Source organism: Pseudochaenichthys georgianus, chromosome 3 (assembly GCF_902827115.2).
Source record: "Pseudochaenichthys georgianus chromosome 3, fPseGeo1.2, whole genome shotgun sequence".
Taxonomy (NCBI): domain Eukaryota; kingdom Metazoa; phylum Chordata; class Actinopteri; order Perciformes; family Channichthyidae; genus Pseudochaenichthys; species Pseudochaenichthys georgianus.
The window spans coordinates 11,015,630-11,036,041 of NC_047505.1; the positions used below are offsets into that span (position 1 = coordinate 11,015,630).

The 20,412-nt window shown below is 39.5% G+C and overlaps 1 protein-coding gene across 2 annotated transcripts in view; it reads right to left on the bottom strand.

Annotated features, from left to right (window-relative positions):
- pcsk6 (proprotein convertase subtilisin/kexin type 6) overlaps nt 1–10,692 on the bottom strand; it is a 38,339-nt gene extending 27,647 nt beyond the window's left edge. For both annotated transcript variants that reach the window (XM_034106609.2, XM_034106618.2), the window contains exons 1-9: nt 10,429–10,692; nt 9,228–9,332; nt 8,530–8,640; nt 8,289–8,432; nt 8,075–8,151; nt 7,255–7,343; nt 6,512–6,684; nt 6,214–6,426; nt 1,040–1,140 (exon numbers count right to left, since the gene is read on the bottom strand). In XM_034106609.2, coding sequence (XP_033962500.1) covers nt 1,040–1,140; nt 6,214–6,426; nt 6,512–6,684; nt 7,255–7,343; nt 8,075–8,151; nt 8,289–8,432; nt 8,530–8,640; nt 9,228–9,332; nt 10,429–10,629 — 1,214 coding nt within the window. In that variant the 5' untranslated portion in view covers nt 10,630–10,692. The remainder of the gene's footprint in view (nt 1–1,039; nt 1,141–6,213; nt 6,427–6,511; nt 6,685–7,254; nt 7,344–8,074; nt 8,152–8,288; nt 8,433–8,529; nt 8,641–9,227; nt 9,333–10,428) is intronic.
- Between the last annotated feature and the right edge of the window lie 9,720 nt (nt 10,693–20,412).

A 20,412-nucleotide genomic window follows, 5' to 3' on the forward strand; every position in this document is an offset into this window, starting at 1 on the left:
ATGTGTTGTGTGTGTATCCCAGAGCCTGATATATCTGTGCCACAAAGCAAATTCCAGCTGTTTTAAGAACCCCTGACATTTCATCAAGAAATGATGGTAACATCGTGCCAACAAAAAAAAAACCTCATTTATATTTATCATTTATAGAAAGAGTGTCTTGAAATTTAAAGGTCACCTATTATGCAAAATCCACTTTTTCATGTCTTGTCTATATCAACATGTGTCCCCTCTGTGTAAAGAGATTCTGAAAGTTTCAGGAAAAAAGATTCGCTCACTTTTTGTCCTGATCCATTTATATAAAAACCTGTCTGAAAATGAGCTGATCAGATTTTGGCCACTTTATGATGTCATAACGATTGTTTGGCTTGTGTAACCATTAGCCAATCACCAACCATTTTTCTCAGCTGCAGCTCCGCGAATTTCTCAGCCTGGACTCAGCCTGAGACAGCGGGACACGGCGAGGCCCGGGCCCGGTCTGAGCACACACACAGACCCACAGCCAGGCTGTGGGTGTGTGTGTGCTCCGTCACCGCAGACCCCACGCAGCAACCAGGAAACAACACCAGCAGCAAGCCAGCTCACACTGTCCGCTCCAGCAGCGAGCCCCGCAATGTCCCGCCAACACGGCACCCAGCCCCACGCAGCATTCTCATCTGTTAGTCATTCCTGGTGTCATTTTCTGGTTGCAAACGCCATTGTAACACATAATCACTGATGTTCCGCTGTAACGGTGGTGGACTCATCAGAACAGAGTGGGCAAGCTGACCAATCAGAGCACAGTGGGCTCATAGGGAGGGGGGGACAGGAGCTCCAACAAGCCGTTTAGGACAGATAGTGAATACACATACTATACAGAGATGCTGTATGAGAAACCAATGTGAGTTTGGAACATTGAACAATGTAAATCTATTCTCGTAGACCTCAACAATGGAATTATGATCAGTAGAAATGGCCATGACATGGGACCTTTAAGTTGGCAGCAGAAGGTCTTAGAAGACATAAGAAAATACAGAAGACAGATGCAAACAGCCAGACTGACTTGGCCTCCAGGGCGAGAGCGATGACTCCAGCCACAATGGGAGCGGAGACAGAAGTGCCGGTATGAGCATCAGTGCAGCGGTGTCGGAGGTCAGTGGTGATCTGTAAGGCAGCACAAACACAGTAGAGTTGATTCAGTAGCATGGATTTCCTTCTAGTATTAATCTGTACTGTATTTGGGGCTGCATTTTCCTGTTAAAATCAATCAGTATGTATCCTGTCAGGGATTACTTAATTATTAAATGTATCACAGTCTATCTCTCCTTAAACCTAGGATACAAATGACCATCTTTTCTGACAAGAAAGAAGAGAATGTTGTCCCATAAAAACATGTTCTTACTCAATATCAAGCCACGATTATTGTTTTTATTTTAAATCGTATAATGTCGGACTTTTTTGTCGTCTGTGAGGAAAAGAAATGGGGCTCAGAGCCTCAGAATACTGAAATCTGTATTTTTTAAATCTTTTTTTCCTTCTAATTTGTTATTCTTTTCAAAATAACACACTGTTATTTACTCACCAATAACACACAATTATCCTTGTTTTTATTTATTTGTTTAATTCCATAATCTCGGGCTTTTTTGGTGTCCGTCAGGAACTGAATTTTAAAACAAAAAGAACCGGAAACAGACGTAGGCCTATAAGGGACATTTCGAGCATCATTGCGATACACAGCCACTGAACTGATTACCCAAGATCCTCAGCTATGGTTTAAGCTCGCTGATTGGATGTTTTAGCCGCAATGCATGTAGGGATATGGTGTTAATACGATATTAAATCCGAAAAACCTTTTTTTTTAAAAGAAAATAATACTTTATTCCGAGTGCTCTTGCTTTTCTCTTTGGAAGTCATCACAGTATTGCCAGTATTAAAACCCTTGTGTGATGTTCGGGTCAAATTGACCCGATTTCCATTTTCAATGAATAAAAAAAAAACAAGGATATTTTCGTTCAACCTGAAACTCAATGGCCGGGGCTTATTTATTGTGAAGGACATGTGGAATTGTTTTAATTTTTTTCCACTTATGAAAAAATGCCCACACGCATTTATGTCCTTCATAAGAGGTTCGGGTCAATCTGACCCGGATACAATACCAGGACAGAGAGACACACAGAAACACACAAACTAAAGACACACACACACGCAATTGTATGCATAGAGAAGCTGTTTGATCCTGTTTTCCCTTGATCTTTACCCTTTGTAGTGTGTACACTCTTCCAGAAATGTATAAACATTTTACATTTTCTCGCACTGTCCCCCCTCACACCTGCACGCCGGAGGAGGGACTAAACAGAGACATAACCTCACATTACAGTGTATAGTGCAGAACTACAATTATCTACCAACAAAATGGCCAAAAGATATTCTGCTCAGATCCTTGGAGCTAATAATGGATGAGAGTGAGTGGAATGCATTAGAAGAACAGGGTGAAGTGGAACAGGAAGACATTTCTGAAGATGAGGATAATGTGGAGGTAAACTCAGAATTTGACAGCAAATTGGAAGATGAACTTGACTCAGAGCCAGCTGCTGGAAGACCCCCACAGCCAGCTTCTGGAAGACCCCCACAGCCAGCTGTGAGGTCTGTGGACCCTCAAAGGACTCAAAGACACAGACTACATGCAGCAACTGCAACAAGTACATCTGTGCTATACACACGAAGAAGTTCTGCACATCCATCATGTGTTTCCTAAACGGACTTGCCCATTGACTCACATGATGTTCTGCAGCGTCACTTCATCAATATATTTTTCGGATATACTGTATTTTATGAATAGTGACTGTTAATTGTTTTTATTTGCTTTGTGTTTATATCTGTTCTATGTAATTTATATGTTTCATTCTCTCTATATTTCACAGCCAAATACTTGGATGTGTGGTTCTTGTGTTCCAATTGCTGATCAATTGCTTTATTTCCTTCAGGGCTTTGATTATTATATGACAGATTAAAAATAATAAACATTAATGAAAAAATGTTTCATTTACATTTGTCCTAGAAAAGCATGAGCAAAATGTAAACTTAGTTTTTATTACAGTGTATTTTTTTTACATAAATTACATTTTTATCACAAAAAACGATGGACACTTCCATTGTTAAATTTGATCTAGCAAAGAGTCTTTTAAAAAACTAATCATATATTTCATTTATATTGTTGGGGAGTGAGTTAAAGACAATATATATATATAAGGAATTGTGCATGTTGAATTTAGTTCTGTATTTTTTTTAAATCCTGAAATATGTCCCGGGTCAATTTGACCCGGGACATTACCAAAGGGTGCGAAATGTGAACATAACACAAGGGTTAAACACATTGGTGTTATCAAATGTAAAACATATAATTAATAAATGGGTGAAAATCGCTTGTGTCCATAATGTGCAGCATTAATATATATACCCACATGACAGCTCATTGTTACTTTGTAATTATACTCCACTACAATTCAGAGGTTAACCTGGTATTTTTACTCCACTACATTTATTTGAGTTACTTTGCAGATTCTGATTAATGATGTGAAATATAAACAACCCTTAAATCAGACTTTAGTTACACCTGAGTAAAATTCAGGTAAGGTGATTGTCACCCTTGAAAAAGAGATCTTTTGACCTCAAGGGGCTTTCACCTGGTTAAATAAAGGCTACAAACAAACAAGTGCCAACAATCAGGAGAGATATTTGATAGTTGGTGCTTGAGAACATTTATCTGCAATTGACATGAATGGAAACGAGTAATAAAGTATATTCATTACTCGTTATTCTCTACTAATAGTTCATTAAAGACTGTATATTATGGCTATTTTGCACATCCCTTTCAAGATTTTCAAAGGTTTATTGACATATCATACACAACTACGGTGTAGTTATGCAATGAATGAAAAACTTTGGTCACAGGTTCCTCAACAGTGCATTACAAGACATCTATCAATATGTGTGTACCTCCACCATTAAACTGTCATATTCTGCACATTTCTTATTCTATCTACATACATAAGAGTATAATTAATGTGTATAATATCAGCTAAAATAAGTGCTTCAACATAATTAACATTGCAGGAAAGCAATATTTAGACGTTAAGTACTTTGTCAGGCTTAATATTTATCTGTAGATAGATACCCCCAACGCTTTGTTCTTATTTAAAAGAATACCTTAACCTAAAGTATTCTTTAATGTTTAAATAAAGGTTAATTCGTTTTTCTGTTTTGCACCTCCTCCTATTAATGTCTTTATACATCCTGCACTAAACTGTTTTATTGAAGAGATCACTTATAGTATCTTCTTGATTTTGTATATTCTATATTTCTATATGACCTTCTACTTTCCCCCTATGAAAGTATGTACTCTTAATATTTATTTCATCAAATATAACACATAAAAACAATAATTCAATAACGTGCTTTAACTACTAGGCGGTGCACACAAGGTACACACAGCCATAATAACTTTGTATTATTAGTGTAGGACACTTATGTATGTACAACATCTGAAGATGTTTAGTTTTATTCATGCTTTCACATAATGTTACAGCATATTGCTATACTCTTTCAGACTCAGTATTTACATTCTTACATTCAAAGAAAATCAGTAATATCTTTGAAAACTACAAGTCCTTTTCTATCAGCTGTGCACCGTTATGGTGTAAATATAACCTATCTAGGAATTAGATCAAATGTAAAAGTCAGCCGAATTAGTGTTGATACTGCGAGGAGACGTATTGTGTGAAGAGAAATTGAAGATGTTATTTAATTGTTGATATATTTATGATCCACGTCACGTATTCAGTTTCGGCGGCATTTCTCAAGGTCTTCTCATCAGGGCGCTATAAATAAAGAACTACGGCAGATCTGTAATATGTAATGCAGCCAAACCGTGTATTACAATGCCGTTATGTGATGACTTCCAAAGAGAAAAGCAAGAACACTCGGAATAAAGTATTATTTTCTTTTAAAAAAAAAGTTTTCGGATTTAATATCGCATTAACACCATATCCCTACATGCATTGCGGCTAAAGAATCCAATCAGCAAGCTTAAACCATAGCTGAGGATCTTGGGTAATCAGTTCAGTGGCTGTGTATCGCAACGATGCTATGTCTGTTTCTGGTTCTTTTTATTTTGAAATTCAGTTCCTGACGGACGCCAAAAAAGCCAGAGATTATGGAATTAAACCAATAAATAAAAACAAGGATTGAGTAAATAACAGTGTGTTATTTAGAAAAGAATAACAAATTAGAAGGAAAAAAATTCAGATTTCAGTATTCTGAGGCTCTGAGCCCCATTTCTTTTCCTCACAGACGACAAAAAAAGTCTGACATTATACGATTTAAAATAAAAACAATAATCGTGGCTTGATATTGAGTAAGAACATGTTTTTATGAACCCCACAGCTTCCGGTCTTCCAAGACCCGACCGGACAAAAAGACGTGGTGCAGGCACGAAACATACTACCAATAGAAATACATTGCTTTTAAAATCGTTCTGTGTGACACGAAAAAAAGGGGAAAATCGTGTTGGTGAACACGAATCAATAGATTAAATGTCGTGACTATAACACGAAATACCGTGAGACTGGGTTGGTTAATACATATGTGTTAGCAATAGCATACATTTGTATCACTTCACAGGGTCCATCTTTCTCTAATTTGTATTTACTCTAGCCAACACAACCTCTGTTGATCTTTGGTCTTCTCCCACACACACAAACACAAACACAGTAGTACCCACTCACACATGCTTGCAAATTACACCTTACAACAACCTTTGTACACACTGTTTTCAAGCCTCACCTCATAGCTGTGAACAGGAGAATGGTTCTCTTAAAAATGACATACTGAATTAAAAACTGTGAGAAAGGGTCCCTACTTTTCATTTGATGATCACTTCACAGCAACCTACCAATAGAGGATGAACATTTGCAGTCAGATAACCACAACCTGAGCACAAACATGACTCACAGCATCAGGGATTTAGCTTATTTACTACATGCTAACAACGTAGCATACTGTCTCTTTAGCGGCTACAGTCATGTACGTCCACCAGCTTGTAGCTAACTGTTGGTGTTTGTTTGGGTACAGTTATCTAAACAGTGCAGCCGATTTGTGGGTGACCATCAGTTAATAGGAATCACACATATTAGATCATGTTTGTCTCATTGATTAAGGAACATTGTATGCAGTACTCACAATCTTCCTCTCGTTAAACTCTCCACTGCTGTAAGTGGTCGCCAGGATGGAGCTGCAGGCCTCCAGGTACCAGGGCTTGTTTCCGTTCTCTGTGGCGCTAGAGATGGAGATGGTGTAAATACTGCTGGTGTAACCGTCACATGAACAGTGGTCCCCCTGCTGGCCCCCGTTGCCTGACGCCCAGACAAAAATGGACCCCAAGCCTTTGCGACCCTGTGGGACAGATAGTGATGTAGCGATGTAATTCTACACAATTATACGTGCATAAGTCTGCTCAGAAGTTCGGTATTTTTCAAACCTTCTTGATGCCTTGCTCAAAAGCCAGCTTAGTTAGCTTCCCTGGGCCATCCACTGTCTTGCCATCGTCTTTTGGCCCCCAGCTAGCACTGTAGATGTCGATGTAGTCAGGTCGCACTCCCAGGGACTTGGCTTCGACTAAATCGGTCACATCACCATCCAGCATCCGAATCCCTGTATCCAAGGTAATATCAATACTAAAACTTTAGACACACTTAACAGACAATGTTCTGTTTTCCTGCCCTTGAGTATTCTCTGTCCGGATGATCATTCACCCTCATCCTAATTCATTTAACCTGTTTCTCATTACCCGTTGTCTTTTATAGTAGATTTACTTTGAGTGCCTATTCTGCTCGTTGCCAGTTCTTCTTAGTACCTTTTTGTCTAGCGTTCCAGCAATTAAACATATTGTTAAGTGACCCTGCTTTGGCTCACTCACTGCTGTTTTAGTTGCCTTTCCTTACTGATCTCCTGTTTACCAAACTCTGAAGCAAAGACTGTCTTTCTACCTAAGCCGTTTACACTAAGTCACATGTTGGTGAATCCTTTGTCTGTGTTCACACCATCCAACACATTAGACTGATGATGGACATTGGGGTCAATCCTGTGGGGACGATAAACATCTACACTATAATTATTGGCTATTCATCAAATAGTAATAAGATAGTCTGGAACAAAATGGTGGATCAGCAGACTAAACTGCTAGTGTGGCTGAAGTGTTGAGGAAAGGACAGAGAACTCTACCTCCAATGCGAGCATTATAGGCGATCCCAACGATACAATGGGAGTTGTTGGCAGCTGCTGCAACTTCACCTGCACACCGAGTTCCATGTCTGCATGGAAACAGAGCATGAATACAGCCTCACCCAAAGCTGTTATCTGCTTCAATTGTAGACTCGTGCGAACAGTTCAAGAGGCATATCTGAAATAAAATAACCTTACAGTGAAAGTAGCCTAGAGAAGACACTATGGAGAATACTGTTGCTTCTATTGTGATGGATCATTGTTGCCAAATCATTAGTCTCGTTGAAAGTTGCCAGCCTATGATTCCTTTGGTATGATATCAAAACCTGACATTTACTGTTGATATTTCAGGTTGGCCTTCCTATCATAAGTTGGAAAAAGACCCAACACATTTTATTTTTAAAGATTATGCTTTTGGCTTTTTTATTATACTTAAACAGAAGATAGACAGGAAAGGGGAAGAAGAACTACATGCAACAAAGCACTGGGGTTCATATTGGAACCAGGCCGCTGAAGGACTGAGCGGCCAAAAGGAGTCTTTGTACATGGAGCCCAGCTCTATCAAGTGGTCATGTAAGTGTTGCCTGATTCTGCTGTCCAGAAAAGGGCTTCCACATGCTGTTTGGATGGTCCAACAACACTTAGTTTCAACAACACTTACGTACTGATTTTGTTGAAAATGAATCTGGAATCAATCACCAACTACTCCTATGTATTGTCACTTGGTCCTATATTAGAACAATAGTTACATGATCAAAGGACATAGAGGGGGAAAGTGCACAACAGATTTACGTTGAATAAGACAAGATGGAGACATTACACGTTTGCATTGCGGAAGTCATAACGTGGTGCAGGGTCATGGTCATTCCCATTGATGTCATAACTTGCTAGATGGTCCTAGAGAAAAAAGAAAAAGAAGAACTGCTACGTAAAGGCGTTTCTGACACTCCTTTGTCTGTTCTAGTTGTGTGCTTTTTGAGTTATGTTTTTGAACTGTATCAATATCTGGAGAAGATTGGATGGATAGCACATACATAGTTCTGAGCCAGATCAGGGTGGCTCCACTCGATGCCGTCATCCAGTATGGTGACCACCACATTCTTGCCGGTGTAGCCCCTCTGCCAGGCTGCCTGGATGTTCATCTCTGAGCGACACTGGTTGTTCTTATCGCTGCAATGCTGGAAAGACACAACGACGACGACAAGCAGCACACTTGTTATGTTGTATTTTCAAACTGGAAATGGCAAGATGATTGATTCAGTGCACTGTACTTACAATGTACCACATGTTGGACCACTTAGGGTCATTGAAATGAATGAAGCTTGGGTCGCTCTGAGCAAACCTCTTTACTCTTGGCTTCACTACCTGCTGCTGAGCCCAGTCCACCTAAGGATCGAAATTGAACATCAGTTGCAAGGGGAAAAAAGGCTTGCTTTTTTCTATAGAAACATACTGATATATTTATATATCAACATGGCTGTTGAGATATTTTATTTTCACTAGATGATTATCAGGGCCCAAATTATTCACAATAGCGATATTGTCACTGTTTCTAACACACATTTAAACAACTAGCTAATGCTTTAAGCCAGATTAATCTTCCACTTTGTTTATTATGGTGCGTATAACTATTATATTATTGTGTTTGACTACTTATTTAGCAGATGAATAAAGCTGCATTGACTCGGTCCATGAGAAGCATAAGAACCTACTTTTTATTTGATTGTTTGGTACATCTGCACTTAATACAAAATATCTTTATCACGTACGTAGAAAATAAACACAATCAATCTTTTTAAATCACATGAGGTGTATTTTCCCACAACTTTTTAAACCTATGAAATGGAAAAATAGAGAATTGTGACCTGCTGCCAGTGTAGTACTGTAAACTATGTGCAGGTTTTGCAGGTCTGCTGGGAAGATGGGAAAACTATTTTTGGATTTAATTAGAAAGAAAGTGATCAGAGCCTCACCTCGGGGTCCATATGGATGAAGCTGTGGGGGCCCTTCAGAGAGAACGCAGCCCTGCGAACCACTCTGCTGTGGTGGAAATGGTAATGATCTTCCAGACTTCCTATCTGCCAAACACAACATCAACATCAAGACGATGCAACAAAACATAGAAAATAAAAGTTGGCTAGAAATGATCCATCTAAAGTTCTGATACCTAAATCGCTTCTACTCAGGGTATAACTGTTTTAGATTTAAACCTGATGCTACAATGTTCCAATCAAAACACATTCAAGCATATACTAAACAATAACGCTAAAGGATAACACATGTTCTCCCTTTGCACCAAAAATGTGAGCAGGATTTTTAGCACATGTGCACAGCTGGCACACCGCAGTGATATTCTTCAGACTGTTTCCACCCTCTCCCTACCTCCTTCAAACACTAGTCTCCTGTTATTCTCCTCCACAGAGTCACTTTCTGATGAGGACAAGTTGTAGTTTTATTTATGTTGTTGCATTCTTTACCTAAGGTTTATGGATCAATAATAATGAGTAAAGCAGGTGATTTATTCCTCCAGGTGCCGGGCAAAAAAAAGAAAAAGAGTAGAAGCTTCTAAAATCTAATGATTCAATGTTTCCACCTCCTTGATCTTGATCAAGTCAATGAACAAAAAGCAGATTATAAACAAACTTCACCACTTATCTGGTATACAGTATCTTAAAGATCAACTCTTCTGAAGGAGGAGAACCAAGATATATTTCTCAACCTGAAAACCGAAAAGCAATTATTTGGGAAGTGTTATTACAGCCACGAATCACTAATGGAGTTAACGCAACGCACTTAAATTCAAATATGTAGACGGCTTTAAACTGTACACAACATATATTTAAACATTTAGCATACCTCACTACCTAACAGGTTATCCTTAAATGTTTCATGTGTTAAAGTAATAGAATAGTGGATTAACAGAATATCCACGTAATGACGATCCTGTGGGATCATTTACTTAGGCTAAAAAGTATGTTCCCAAATAGTTTCTAACATAAAAGCAACATTCTGAGCTGATTTTGATACAACACTTTGATCAACACATGTTTCATTAGGCCTATTCAAATGTAGCCTACGTTTACCTTTGTTTAATACAATGATCATAACTTGTTACTTTACGGACAAAGTCAACATTCGTCAGTAATAACCGATCAACAGAAATAAAGTCGTTACCTGTCCGAAGTTGATGTATCCGTATTTCGCTGCCAATCTGTCCGCCTGCTGCGGCCCCCCTGCGACCCTCACTGCCCAGTGGTTGGTGTAAACCTCCGACCGACTACTTTCTACAGTCACCAACATCAACAGCAGGAACAAAGTCATCCTGAGAAGTAGAGATATTAATCGGATCTTTAGTTCAGTGAGCGGCGCAGTCATGAATCCATCATGATGTGTTCACGTCCCGGGGAAAGTCACTGTCCAGCAGAGAATCGCAGAGGCGCGTTCAGAGCTCCGAGAGAGTGAGCTGCACAGATTCACCTGCAGGTAGATCCAGGGCCGCCCCTGACCAACTTGGGGCCCCAAGCGACATTGTGAGATGAGGCCCCCCCCCCCCCCAACCGACAGGAGTGAAACTTTTTTTTTTGGAAACAAAGTAGGCTACTTTGCAAATATAATTCCTGTTTATTATTATTATCAACACAGTTACTTTGTATACAGTGAGGTAAATGGTAAATGTGCATTTATGTCGTTCAGTGTGCGTTTACAGGTGACTACGTCTGCATTTCCTGCCAAATACTAGCCTCAAAAAGATTAAAATATGCAAATAAACTACTTCTACTAATAATAATAATCATAATCAATTCAATAATATAAATACTATATTTTATTATAATATAGTTGTAATATAGTCAAGACAAAACATGCTTATGACATGCTCAAAAACTGATATTTCTTAAATCTGTATTCAAATGTAGTTCCTTCTGTCAGCAATGTATCAACAACTACACACACATTTCTATCAGTATTTCTCTGTGTTGTGGTTGACATGACGATGACTGTTACGGCCCGTCCACACAGCGGCTTTGGAAAAAGCTTGCCGGCGGGCGTGTCTGAAGCTCGACCAACAACCAATCACGTGCATCTCCCGCCCCGGACACACAAGCAGCGGTTTGATTGGCTAGAGCTTGTACTGGCATATGACTTGATTGCCTGACGCTTCCACCGAAAGCTTCAGAAGCTTAAAAAGTTGAACATTGCTCTGCTTCCCACAATGCAGTTCGGCGAAAAGTGACGTCACCCCATTCAAAGTGAATGGGCAGAAGCGTTGGAAGAAGCTTCCAACGCCGCTGTGTGGACGGGCCGTTAGGAGTTAAGGGGAGAGGCTGAGCATCACCATGAAATGTGCAAATTGACATAAAAATGAATAAAAGGGGGAAAAATGCTCCATGTTTTTTAGGCTGTAAACTTGAACTGTTATCTAAGCCAACTAGACAGACAGTGTGTGTATCACTCTTCCTCCTGTACATTAGCAGATCAAAGGCCTCACATACTTGAATGAATGTTAAATAAAGAATGCTGGAAATAACTGCATCTCCATTAGCCTGATGCTCTGCAGAGACTGCCTTCTTCATGTCGTGAATTGCAGCTGATGTTTTAATATGGCAATTGGCAATTTGACTTATACAACATTCGCAAGTTGTACATTTGACTCATACAATAACCCACCTTCGAGTGATGCTCTAGTTTCTTCATGTTTTGTTTTTTTTCCCTCTTGCTTGCTCCGGACTGAAACTGTCTTTTCACCGACATCTCTTCACCTGCACTAGTGGCCGTATAAAAGCCGTGATTGGTCAGATGTCGATTCATTGCAACGGTGTCGGGTTACAGACGTGCTCCCCTTGTCACCTCTCACGGAGCGTCCACACTACAGCTTCAAAAAAAGCTTGGAGCTGGGCGTGTCTGTAGCTTGGGGATTTTATTCAAGCAATGCGACCAACAACCAATCACATGAATCTCCCGCCCCCGACATACAATGCAAAAACCCCCGGGGATTTTATGCGAGCAATATATATATAAACTCCCCAAACAGGCGAAAACCTACCAGTTTCACCCACTGTCTCTGCTACCTCCCTCCATGGCTGGTTCCTCCGGTTTGTATCCCGGTAGGTGAAGAGGGTCTGGTCATACAAAACCGGGTGATTTGCTACGGCGATAATTAGTTTCTCCTCCAACTTTTTTTGAAATATAGAAATGAACGGTGGGATATCTCTCCCAGCTTAGACGCGGTTTGATTGGCTACGGCTTGAGCTGTCAGATTTTCCGAAACGGGATTTGATTGGCTGGCGCTGGCTACTCCGGCGTCTCCGGCGTCAGAAGTTGAACACCTGACGCCGGAGACGGCGGAGACGGACCGCTCTGCTACCCACAATTCAGTTCGGCGAAAAAGCGAGGCAACGTGACGTCACCCCATTCAAAGTGAATGGGCAGATTGGAGTTGTCGACGCTTCCGACGCTGTCGACGCTGTAGTGTGGACGGGCCGTCACTCTCACTCTCGTGGAGAACTGCGCACAGCAGCTGAGGCCCTCTGGGCGGGGCCCCCTGCGCAAGGCGGGGCCCCATGCAGCCTGCGTGATTGGCCTGTAGGGAGGGGCGGCCCTGGGTAGATCAACCCGGAATATATTATAAAAACCAGGGCTGGGAGGTTTACTTTAACATGTATTCTGTTATAATGACTAGTTAAACAATCAAATGTAATCAGTACAAGGTTACTGATTACACTTTCATAATATCATACTTACATTAGATTACTAACCCTAATGTAAGTATCACATTATTAAAGTCAAGTAACATGATTACCAGAGGTGGGAAAAGTACTCAAATCGGCTACTTAAGTAAAAGTAGAAGTACCAGAGTTTATGACTTCTGTTACAAAAGTCCTGCACTCAAAATGTAACTCAAGTTCAAGGTATTAGCATCAAAATATAGTGAAAGTAGCGACAGTAAAAGTAGTCATTGTGCAGATTGGTCCATTTCAGAATAATATATATGATATGTTTTATAATTGATTATATTTCACATCATTCATCCACATCTGTGGAGTAAAAGTACACAATTTACCACTGAACTGTGTTGGAGGAGAAGTAGGCTACAAAGTAGCATATTGGAGTAAAGTACAAGTATCACAAAATTGTACCTAAGTACAGTACTTGAGTAAATGTGCTTAGTTACTTCCCACTGCTGACTATAAACCTTTGATTCTTGAAATATCTTGAATCTAATTGTTACCTTTGTTTTGTTTCCTGATTTAGTAATCCCATTCAATGATATCTGTTACTCCCCAAGCCTGTTTAAAACAAAAGCAAAGTTTTTTTAAAACATACACACCTCTGGCTACTTAATTTCTTTTATCATGTTATACAAAAAATGTGTTGGGGTTTTTGTAACAATAATGTATTCAATTTAACAGTTTTATTTTTAAAACCCAAAGATGCTCTGTAGGAATGTTAGAGGTTGTGCGAATATACTCTGCTTCAAATTATAATTAATTTTGTGTCACAAAACGTTTCCTAAACTTGTTGGAATACTCTGCGAGAGTTAGAAAAGGATGTTTTGATATAGTTATTATATGCGTCTTCTTTGTTCGTAATTAGTTGAATTCTCAGAGGTTAATACACTCACTATTTGGCAGGTGTCCTGTTTATTGAGCTGGCACACGGGCACAGTGTTTGAAGTCCTGCAGCTGGGTTTGTGTCACTGACCAATGAATCACCTCTACAAACACAACACTGACTGTTGGACCGATTACTTCTGTGCATGGATTCATCACCGTGGCCCCAGCCATCAGAGGCCACCGGCTGCTATGAGATAGAATGAATGTTTATAAAGTGACTGTTGGCACATTGAAAACCGTGACTGCTCAGTAAAGCCACTGCTGATGTCTTTATGCTGCTGCCATCTAGTGAAGGAAATAGACAGAGTTAGAGAGAAGTCCACCAGCTTATTTTATTTCATAAAAAGAGAATTGGCAATAGAGGGGAACTCAGAAAGATTGCCAACCTTGTTACATGTCCACCTCCAATTGCATAAATAACAGGTGGAGGTAAGAAGTATGAAGACCTTTTAATCTCCAATGATCATAAAGTAGACCTCTGTAGCACAGTCAGTGTTCATGAATAAAACATTGTGTACATTTACAATCAGTGTTGTCTCAAACCACATAATGTAGTAACATTCTGGCATTAACTGTCATGTGTGTGTATTCAAAGAAGAACATTTACACCAATTGTGACTTAGTGACATCAAATATGTAACACTTGCGCTTCAATTGTCTATAGCTCCAACATATTTTGATATAGTGACAGGGCACAGTAGGGGGCGCTGTTGATCGCCTTATCAGTGACTCATGTCTAACTGTGAGTGCATTGTGTGGACTCATGCACAGGGGAAAAGAACATTACAATTGACTTTTACAAGTGTAGCTGGTGTCACAGATATGCTCACCAAGATGATGCATTTATGTTGTTCAAGTTACTGTTTTGAATGTGTAGGCAAAATCCTGCTTCCAACATACGGGGGTGTGATTTTAACCCACAAATAATGCAGATCGATGATCCATTTGTCAAGATGAATCCATTTATTTTCCATTTCAGCATCTCTCCTTCTCAGTGTGTCTGGTGTGAGTGGTTGTCAGTGTTCGAATTACCCATTTGCTTTCGAGGGAGCCCTATTTTTCAGTGCACATCCTGCTACTAAAGGCCTCTCCCTCGGTGTGGAGCTGTCAAACTGGACCCTAACGCCGTTTACAGCCGGCCAACCAAAAGTTGTTCCGTTCACCTTGTCATTTGTAGACTCCTTTGCTTGTGAATCCAAAAGCTGCGAGGCTTGGCTGTTTTCCTTTCGCCATATTTTTTATTAAGCCAGAGTTAAAAAAATATCAATATGAAAATTAAAAATACCGCACCGGCATTGCCACCGTAACCATAGCAACGTAAGTATAGCGTGAAGAATGCAGCGCCGCCATCTACTGTACAGATGGCAACACCCAGACATATTCACAAATATAAAACAAATATTCAGAAACTGTAATGAACAATGACTATTATTTATTTGAAGAACTTTTATTTACAGAAACTCAACATTTCTAATCTGTGTGACACAATTATGCATGATTTGTTTGGGCTCCCCCTATTTATCTCAAAGTCGGCCTTCAGGGGAGCTCCCCCCCTCTTTTTGGGAGCCAAGCTCCCCCTGGCTCCCCCCCATTTCGAACAGTGGTGGTTGTACTGGTTTAGCTTCCCCCGTCTAACACCAACCCCTTCCCCATAAACACAAATAATATAGCAAATAGGAGACCAAGGGGTGTCAACAAATATATTCAGGGGAGTAAGCAACTAAAGTGAGCAACACAGCACCATCACTGCGACAATGAAAGTGGTAAATGACATTACTAGTATTTTAGATAATAAGCAGAGTTGTGCAGCTCTGTTTATTGACCTTTCCAAAGCGTTTGACACCGTTGATCATCGCATTTTAAAGCAGAGGCTACTCAGTATTGGCATATCCAGCCTTGCAGTGGGGTGGTTTGTGAACTACCTCTCTGAAAGGTCCCAATGTATTCACTTTGATGGACTGTCTTCTGAGTGGTTAAACATTTCTAATGGTGTACCACAAGGTTCTGTTTTAGGACCACTTTTATTCTCCATATATATTAACAGCGTAGGTGATAATGTGGATGAAGCTACTTTACATTTTTATGCGGATGATACTGTGATGTATTGTGCAGGTCCCTCCATTAAGGAGGCTGGTGTTAAATTACAGGCTGTTTTTAACACTATTCAGACTCAGCTCTCTGAATTAAAGCTTCTTTTAAATGTGGAGAAAACCAAGGTAATGCTCTTTTCAAAAGCAAAAAAGACACCAGAGCCTGTTTTAGATATTGTAACTACGCAAGGAACACAACTTGAAGTTGTTGCCTGTTACAAATACCTTGGTATCTGGCTTGATGATTGTCTTACTTTTAAACTTCATGTCAATAACCTGCTTAAAAAACTGAGGGTTAGGCTAGGGTTCTTTTTCAGAAACAAGTCCTGTTTCTCGCTTGAGGCCAGGAAAAGGCTCTGTGACCTTTTTACCTGTGCTGGACTATGGGGATTTGTTGTATATGAATGCACCTGCCAATTACCTGAGCAAATTGGATACTGCGTATCACAGTGCTCTGAGATTTGTCACAAATTGTAAAGCGCTTACACATCACTGTACACTGTATACCAAGGCAGGTTTACCATCACTCTCTGTACGGAGGCTCAGTCACTGGTACACTTTTATTTATAAAGCTATGTTGGGCAAACTCCCGTATTTTTCATTTCATTTCAAACCTTTATTTATCCAGATTGGTCCCATTGAGATCATAGATCTCTTTTTCAAGGGAGACCTGCAGCATATAGGTTCCACATGAAACATAAAACAATAAAGGACATCATACATTATATTTACAGGATACATAGTTATAGACATTTACAAGTGCCCGTTGTATCAGCAAGCATTTAATTTAGCCTAGCTTTAAAAACATGCGGAGGAATGAGATTGCTCAGTTTCAATTCTTGCTTTAGATTGTTCCAAGCAAGTGGAGCTGCGCACATAAAAGCTGTCTTACCTAAGTCAGTCCTTGCTCTTGGCACATCTAACAAGACTACATCATGTGACCTCAGACAATAGCTGCTTGCAACTCTCTGTGTGATCAGAGAGCAGATATAATACGGGAGTTTACCCAACAAAGCTTTATAGATAAAAGTGTACCAATGACTGAGCCTCCGTACAGAGAGTGATGGTAAACCTGCCTTAATATATCTATTTCCAAATGTGATTGCATCACTCTCGGTGCAGAATTACCACAGGGTGGTTTGAGGCTACGATGTTGCACTACTCTTCGGCCTAAAAAACATGAGCCTTCCAAATAAAAAAACACAATACACTGCCACACCCACGTTCTGATGTGTCAACTACAGCTGCACGGTATGACTATAGTTAGCACACACAAACACGCAGAGCCACCTCACAGCATGATTATGATATCACCTGGCATGCTGGAATAATACAGCCAGCACTTGGGCCTACATGTTAGGAACACATCTTGATCCCTCGTGTGCCCTCCTGGTTCTGCTACCCCAGTTCCCCAAGTCAGTTTTGTTATTTTGTTGTTATCTTTTATCTTTCACCTTGCCTGCTCCCCTTGTTCCAGATTTATTCTGATCCTGCCTTGCTGTTTAGTTCTGACACTTGTGTTCTACCTTCCTTACCCACCCTGTGACAACACTAAGAGCTACAGCCATGTTTGGCTTTCAGACCAAATCAGGAGAGACTGGAAATGACCAGAAAGAGAAATAAAACTACAAAGAAAGACTACAAACTGCACAGATATGCTAAATAGCATAGACACACAAAGCCTTTGAATATTTTCATAGTCCTTGTTAGTCCCTTTATTTTTTCCGATGCACAATCCTTACAACATAGTTTGACAATGAACAGTCTCAAGCTTTCCCAACAATGCAACATACAATATACTTAACATTAAGGAAACATACAAGTGCAGTAGACAACATCGTTCAAGTATGTTACAGGAACAATGTGCATTTAAAACAGAATACAATCATACAGAATTTAACATTTAAATTGAAGCAAAACCACCTCGAGGATGCACAAAATGACAACAAATAGTCTTCTCTTTGGTGAGGCTGAAAGTAACCTGCAGAAAGAATAAACAGTTAGGAAACAAAACCACAGAAGATGCGCAATGACGATGAAGAACAAAAACAGGTTAAACAACTAAAGTACAGTCTGTTTGTGTTGTGCCTAGGACAGGAGGGGCGCCTGCAAGTCTGTGCCCAGGGGCCATTTGTTTCAGTCTACCCATGATGCAGGGCTGCACTGTGCTCTGAGGCTTCGAGCTAAATCAGTCAGCGTGCTAATGTGTTGACTTTAACCCTTAGATGCATAAGTGGCTCGGTGAGGTGGTTTTCTTGAAGTAGGCTATCTTTGTAATTCAAAAATGTTATCATTTCATATTCCAGCTATTCCTCAAAAAACATGTTTTGGATATCATGCTATTCAAATGTAAAATTTAAATGTAATACATTTTAAGAAATTGTAGTTTTTGTGTTACTACCCCAAGCTTCATAAGTGGGTCTTTTTGGACCCGGTGAGGTGGTTTTCTTGAAGTATCTTTGTAATTACATTTTTTTCATCATTTCATTTCCCAGCTATTCCTCAAAAAACATGTTTTGGAGGTCATGTCATTCAAATTTTAAATTTAAATTTTAAACATTTTAAGAAATTGTAGTTTTTGTATCACTAGCCCAAGCTTCCATAAGTGGGTCAAAAATGACCCGCATGCATTTCCTATGGGATCCTATGGGAACCTTTGATTCTTATCACCTGTTGCTGTCAGGAATACATTCACTGTGGACCACACAGACTACATCACAAGTGACACCTCTCAGGAAGATTATTTTACACAGCAAGATCTGATACCTGTCAGTATAATAATAATAATAATTATAATAATACATTATATTTGTATAGGGGTTTTCAAGGACTCAAAGTCGCTTTACAATATAAGGGAAGGTTAGGCTGGGGGGTATAGGACTATCAAACTTGATCAACTGGCATGGATTGATGGGGGGGGCTATGAGTAGACAAGAGGAGAAGAGATGAGTCTTGAAAAGGGACTGGAATACTGTGAGGGTCTCAGAAAAGCGGAGATATTTGCATCAATATGTTCAAAACTTTTTTTTCAAAATGTAAATTTTTTTTCGAAAATTATAAATAGTGAAAAATTCAATATAAAATATTTCTAGTGTGAAAATATAATACTAAATATTATACAAGTGATTTTTCTTATCCAAAAGGGCATAAAAACACATATTATTCTAATACGGGTCCTTTTAGACCCACTTATAATTAAGTGACTGGAGTGTAGGGTCCAATCACTCGTGCTCGGGTTAAGACCCTATGCTGTTCATCATTATCCTTCAACTTAGCTTAGCGTGTCACCGTTCCTCATGTGAATGTCATTACTTTTTGCAAGATATTTGGTCATAAGGCAAACAAAGAGCACTCAAACACTTACAGATGTTTAGTAGTTCTATTTAAGCGTACAAAATGTTTGTATTGTATAGCAATCAAAGCATGGACTGCATCAAAATAACATACAAACTGAAACTATAAGAGCTACGTACAGAAGTGAGAACTTTCATTATTATTATATATTATTGTTATTTTTATTTATTATTTTAATCTATTTTTTATTATTAATTTGACTTAATTTTGACAATTTGACAAATTGAAATTTGACTTTGAATTCATTAGACACATCATTTTGTTTTCGTTTTTCCGTAGTGTAAAAAAAAGAAACTGATTTGTGCTTTACGGTATTTCATAGGGAAAAAAATGATTTTGTATTTGAACAATGTCATGTATGGATAAACGATGTCAATAAATAAAAAGTAAAATAAATGCACCTGTGTTAGACCACGAGAAGAAAACCCTGACATAAAGGAAACGGGTGTCTTCCTTTGGAGTAAGGTTCATGTGAAACTGCATTTCTTTAGAATAGCAGTTTCAATAAAGAGGAACTAAACTCTTAGAAAAGCCAACCACAGTGTTTCGAGTGACGTGTTTCTAAATCATAGATTAACACACTCGTTATTTCCTTCTTGTTTATCTGAAATCGTGGTGGTTCACACTAACACCTGCTCACAGGCTGCAGTTTCTCATGTACCATGCTCATGTTTAGACCATCAGGGGTGGGAAAGCATGCAAATACTACATTTACTAAACAAAAATAGTTTTACTGCAATCATCAAATGTTCTGTTGCAAGTAAAGGCCCTGCATTCACAACATTACTGATGCAAAGTGTGGGGGAAACGTCTGTGTATGCAGGAGGAGTCACAGACTCAAAGAGACACGGGGAGAGCAGGAGCTCTGATGTCAAACACTGATGGTTTATTTGGAGCTTCGGCCGGAGAATTCACATCACAAGTCCAAGAGCCAGAGGTTCTGACTTCACGGTAGAGTTGCCACGTCAATTCTGAAGAACTCTACCCAGACCCGTGTATTTAGCTAGTTCAGAGAGAATCATCAACATGCTGCATAACAAGATATAACCATAACACCTCTATCAGCTGACGCCAACAGGCAGGAACATAGAACCATGACACCT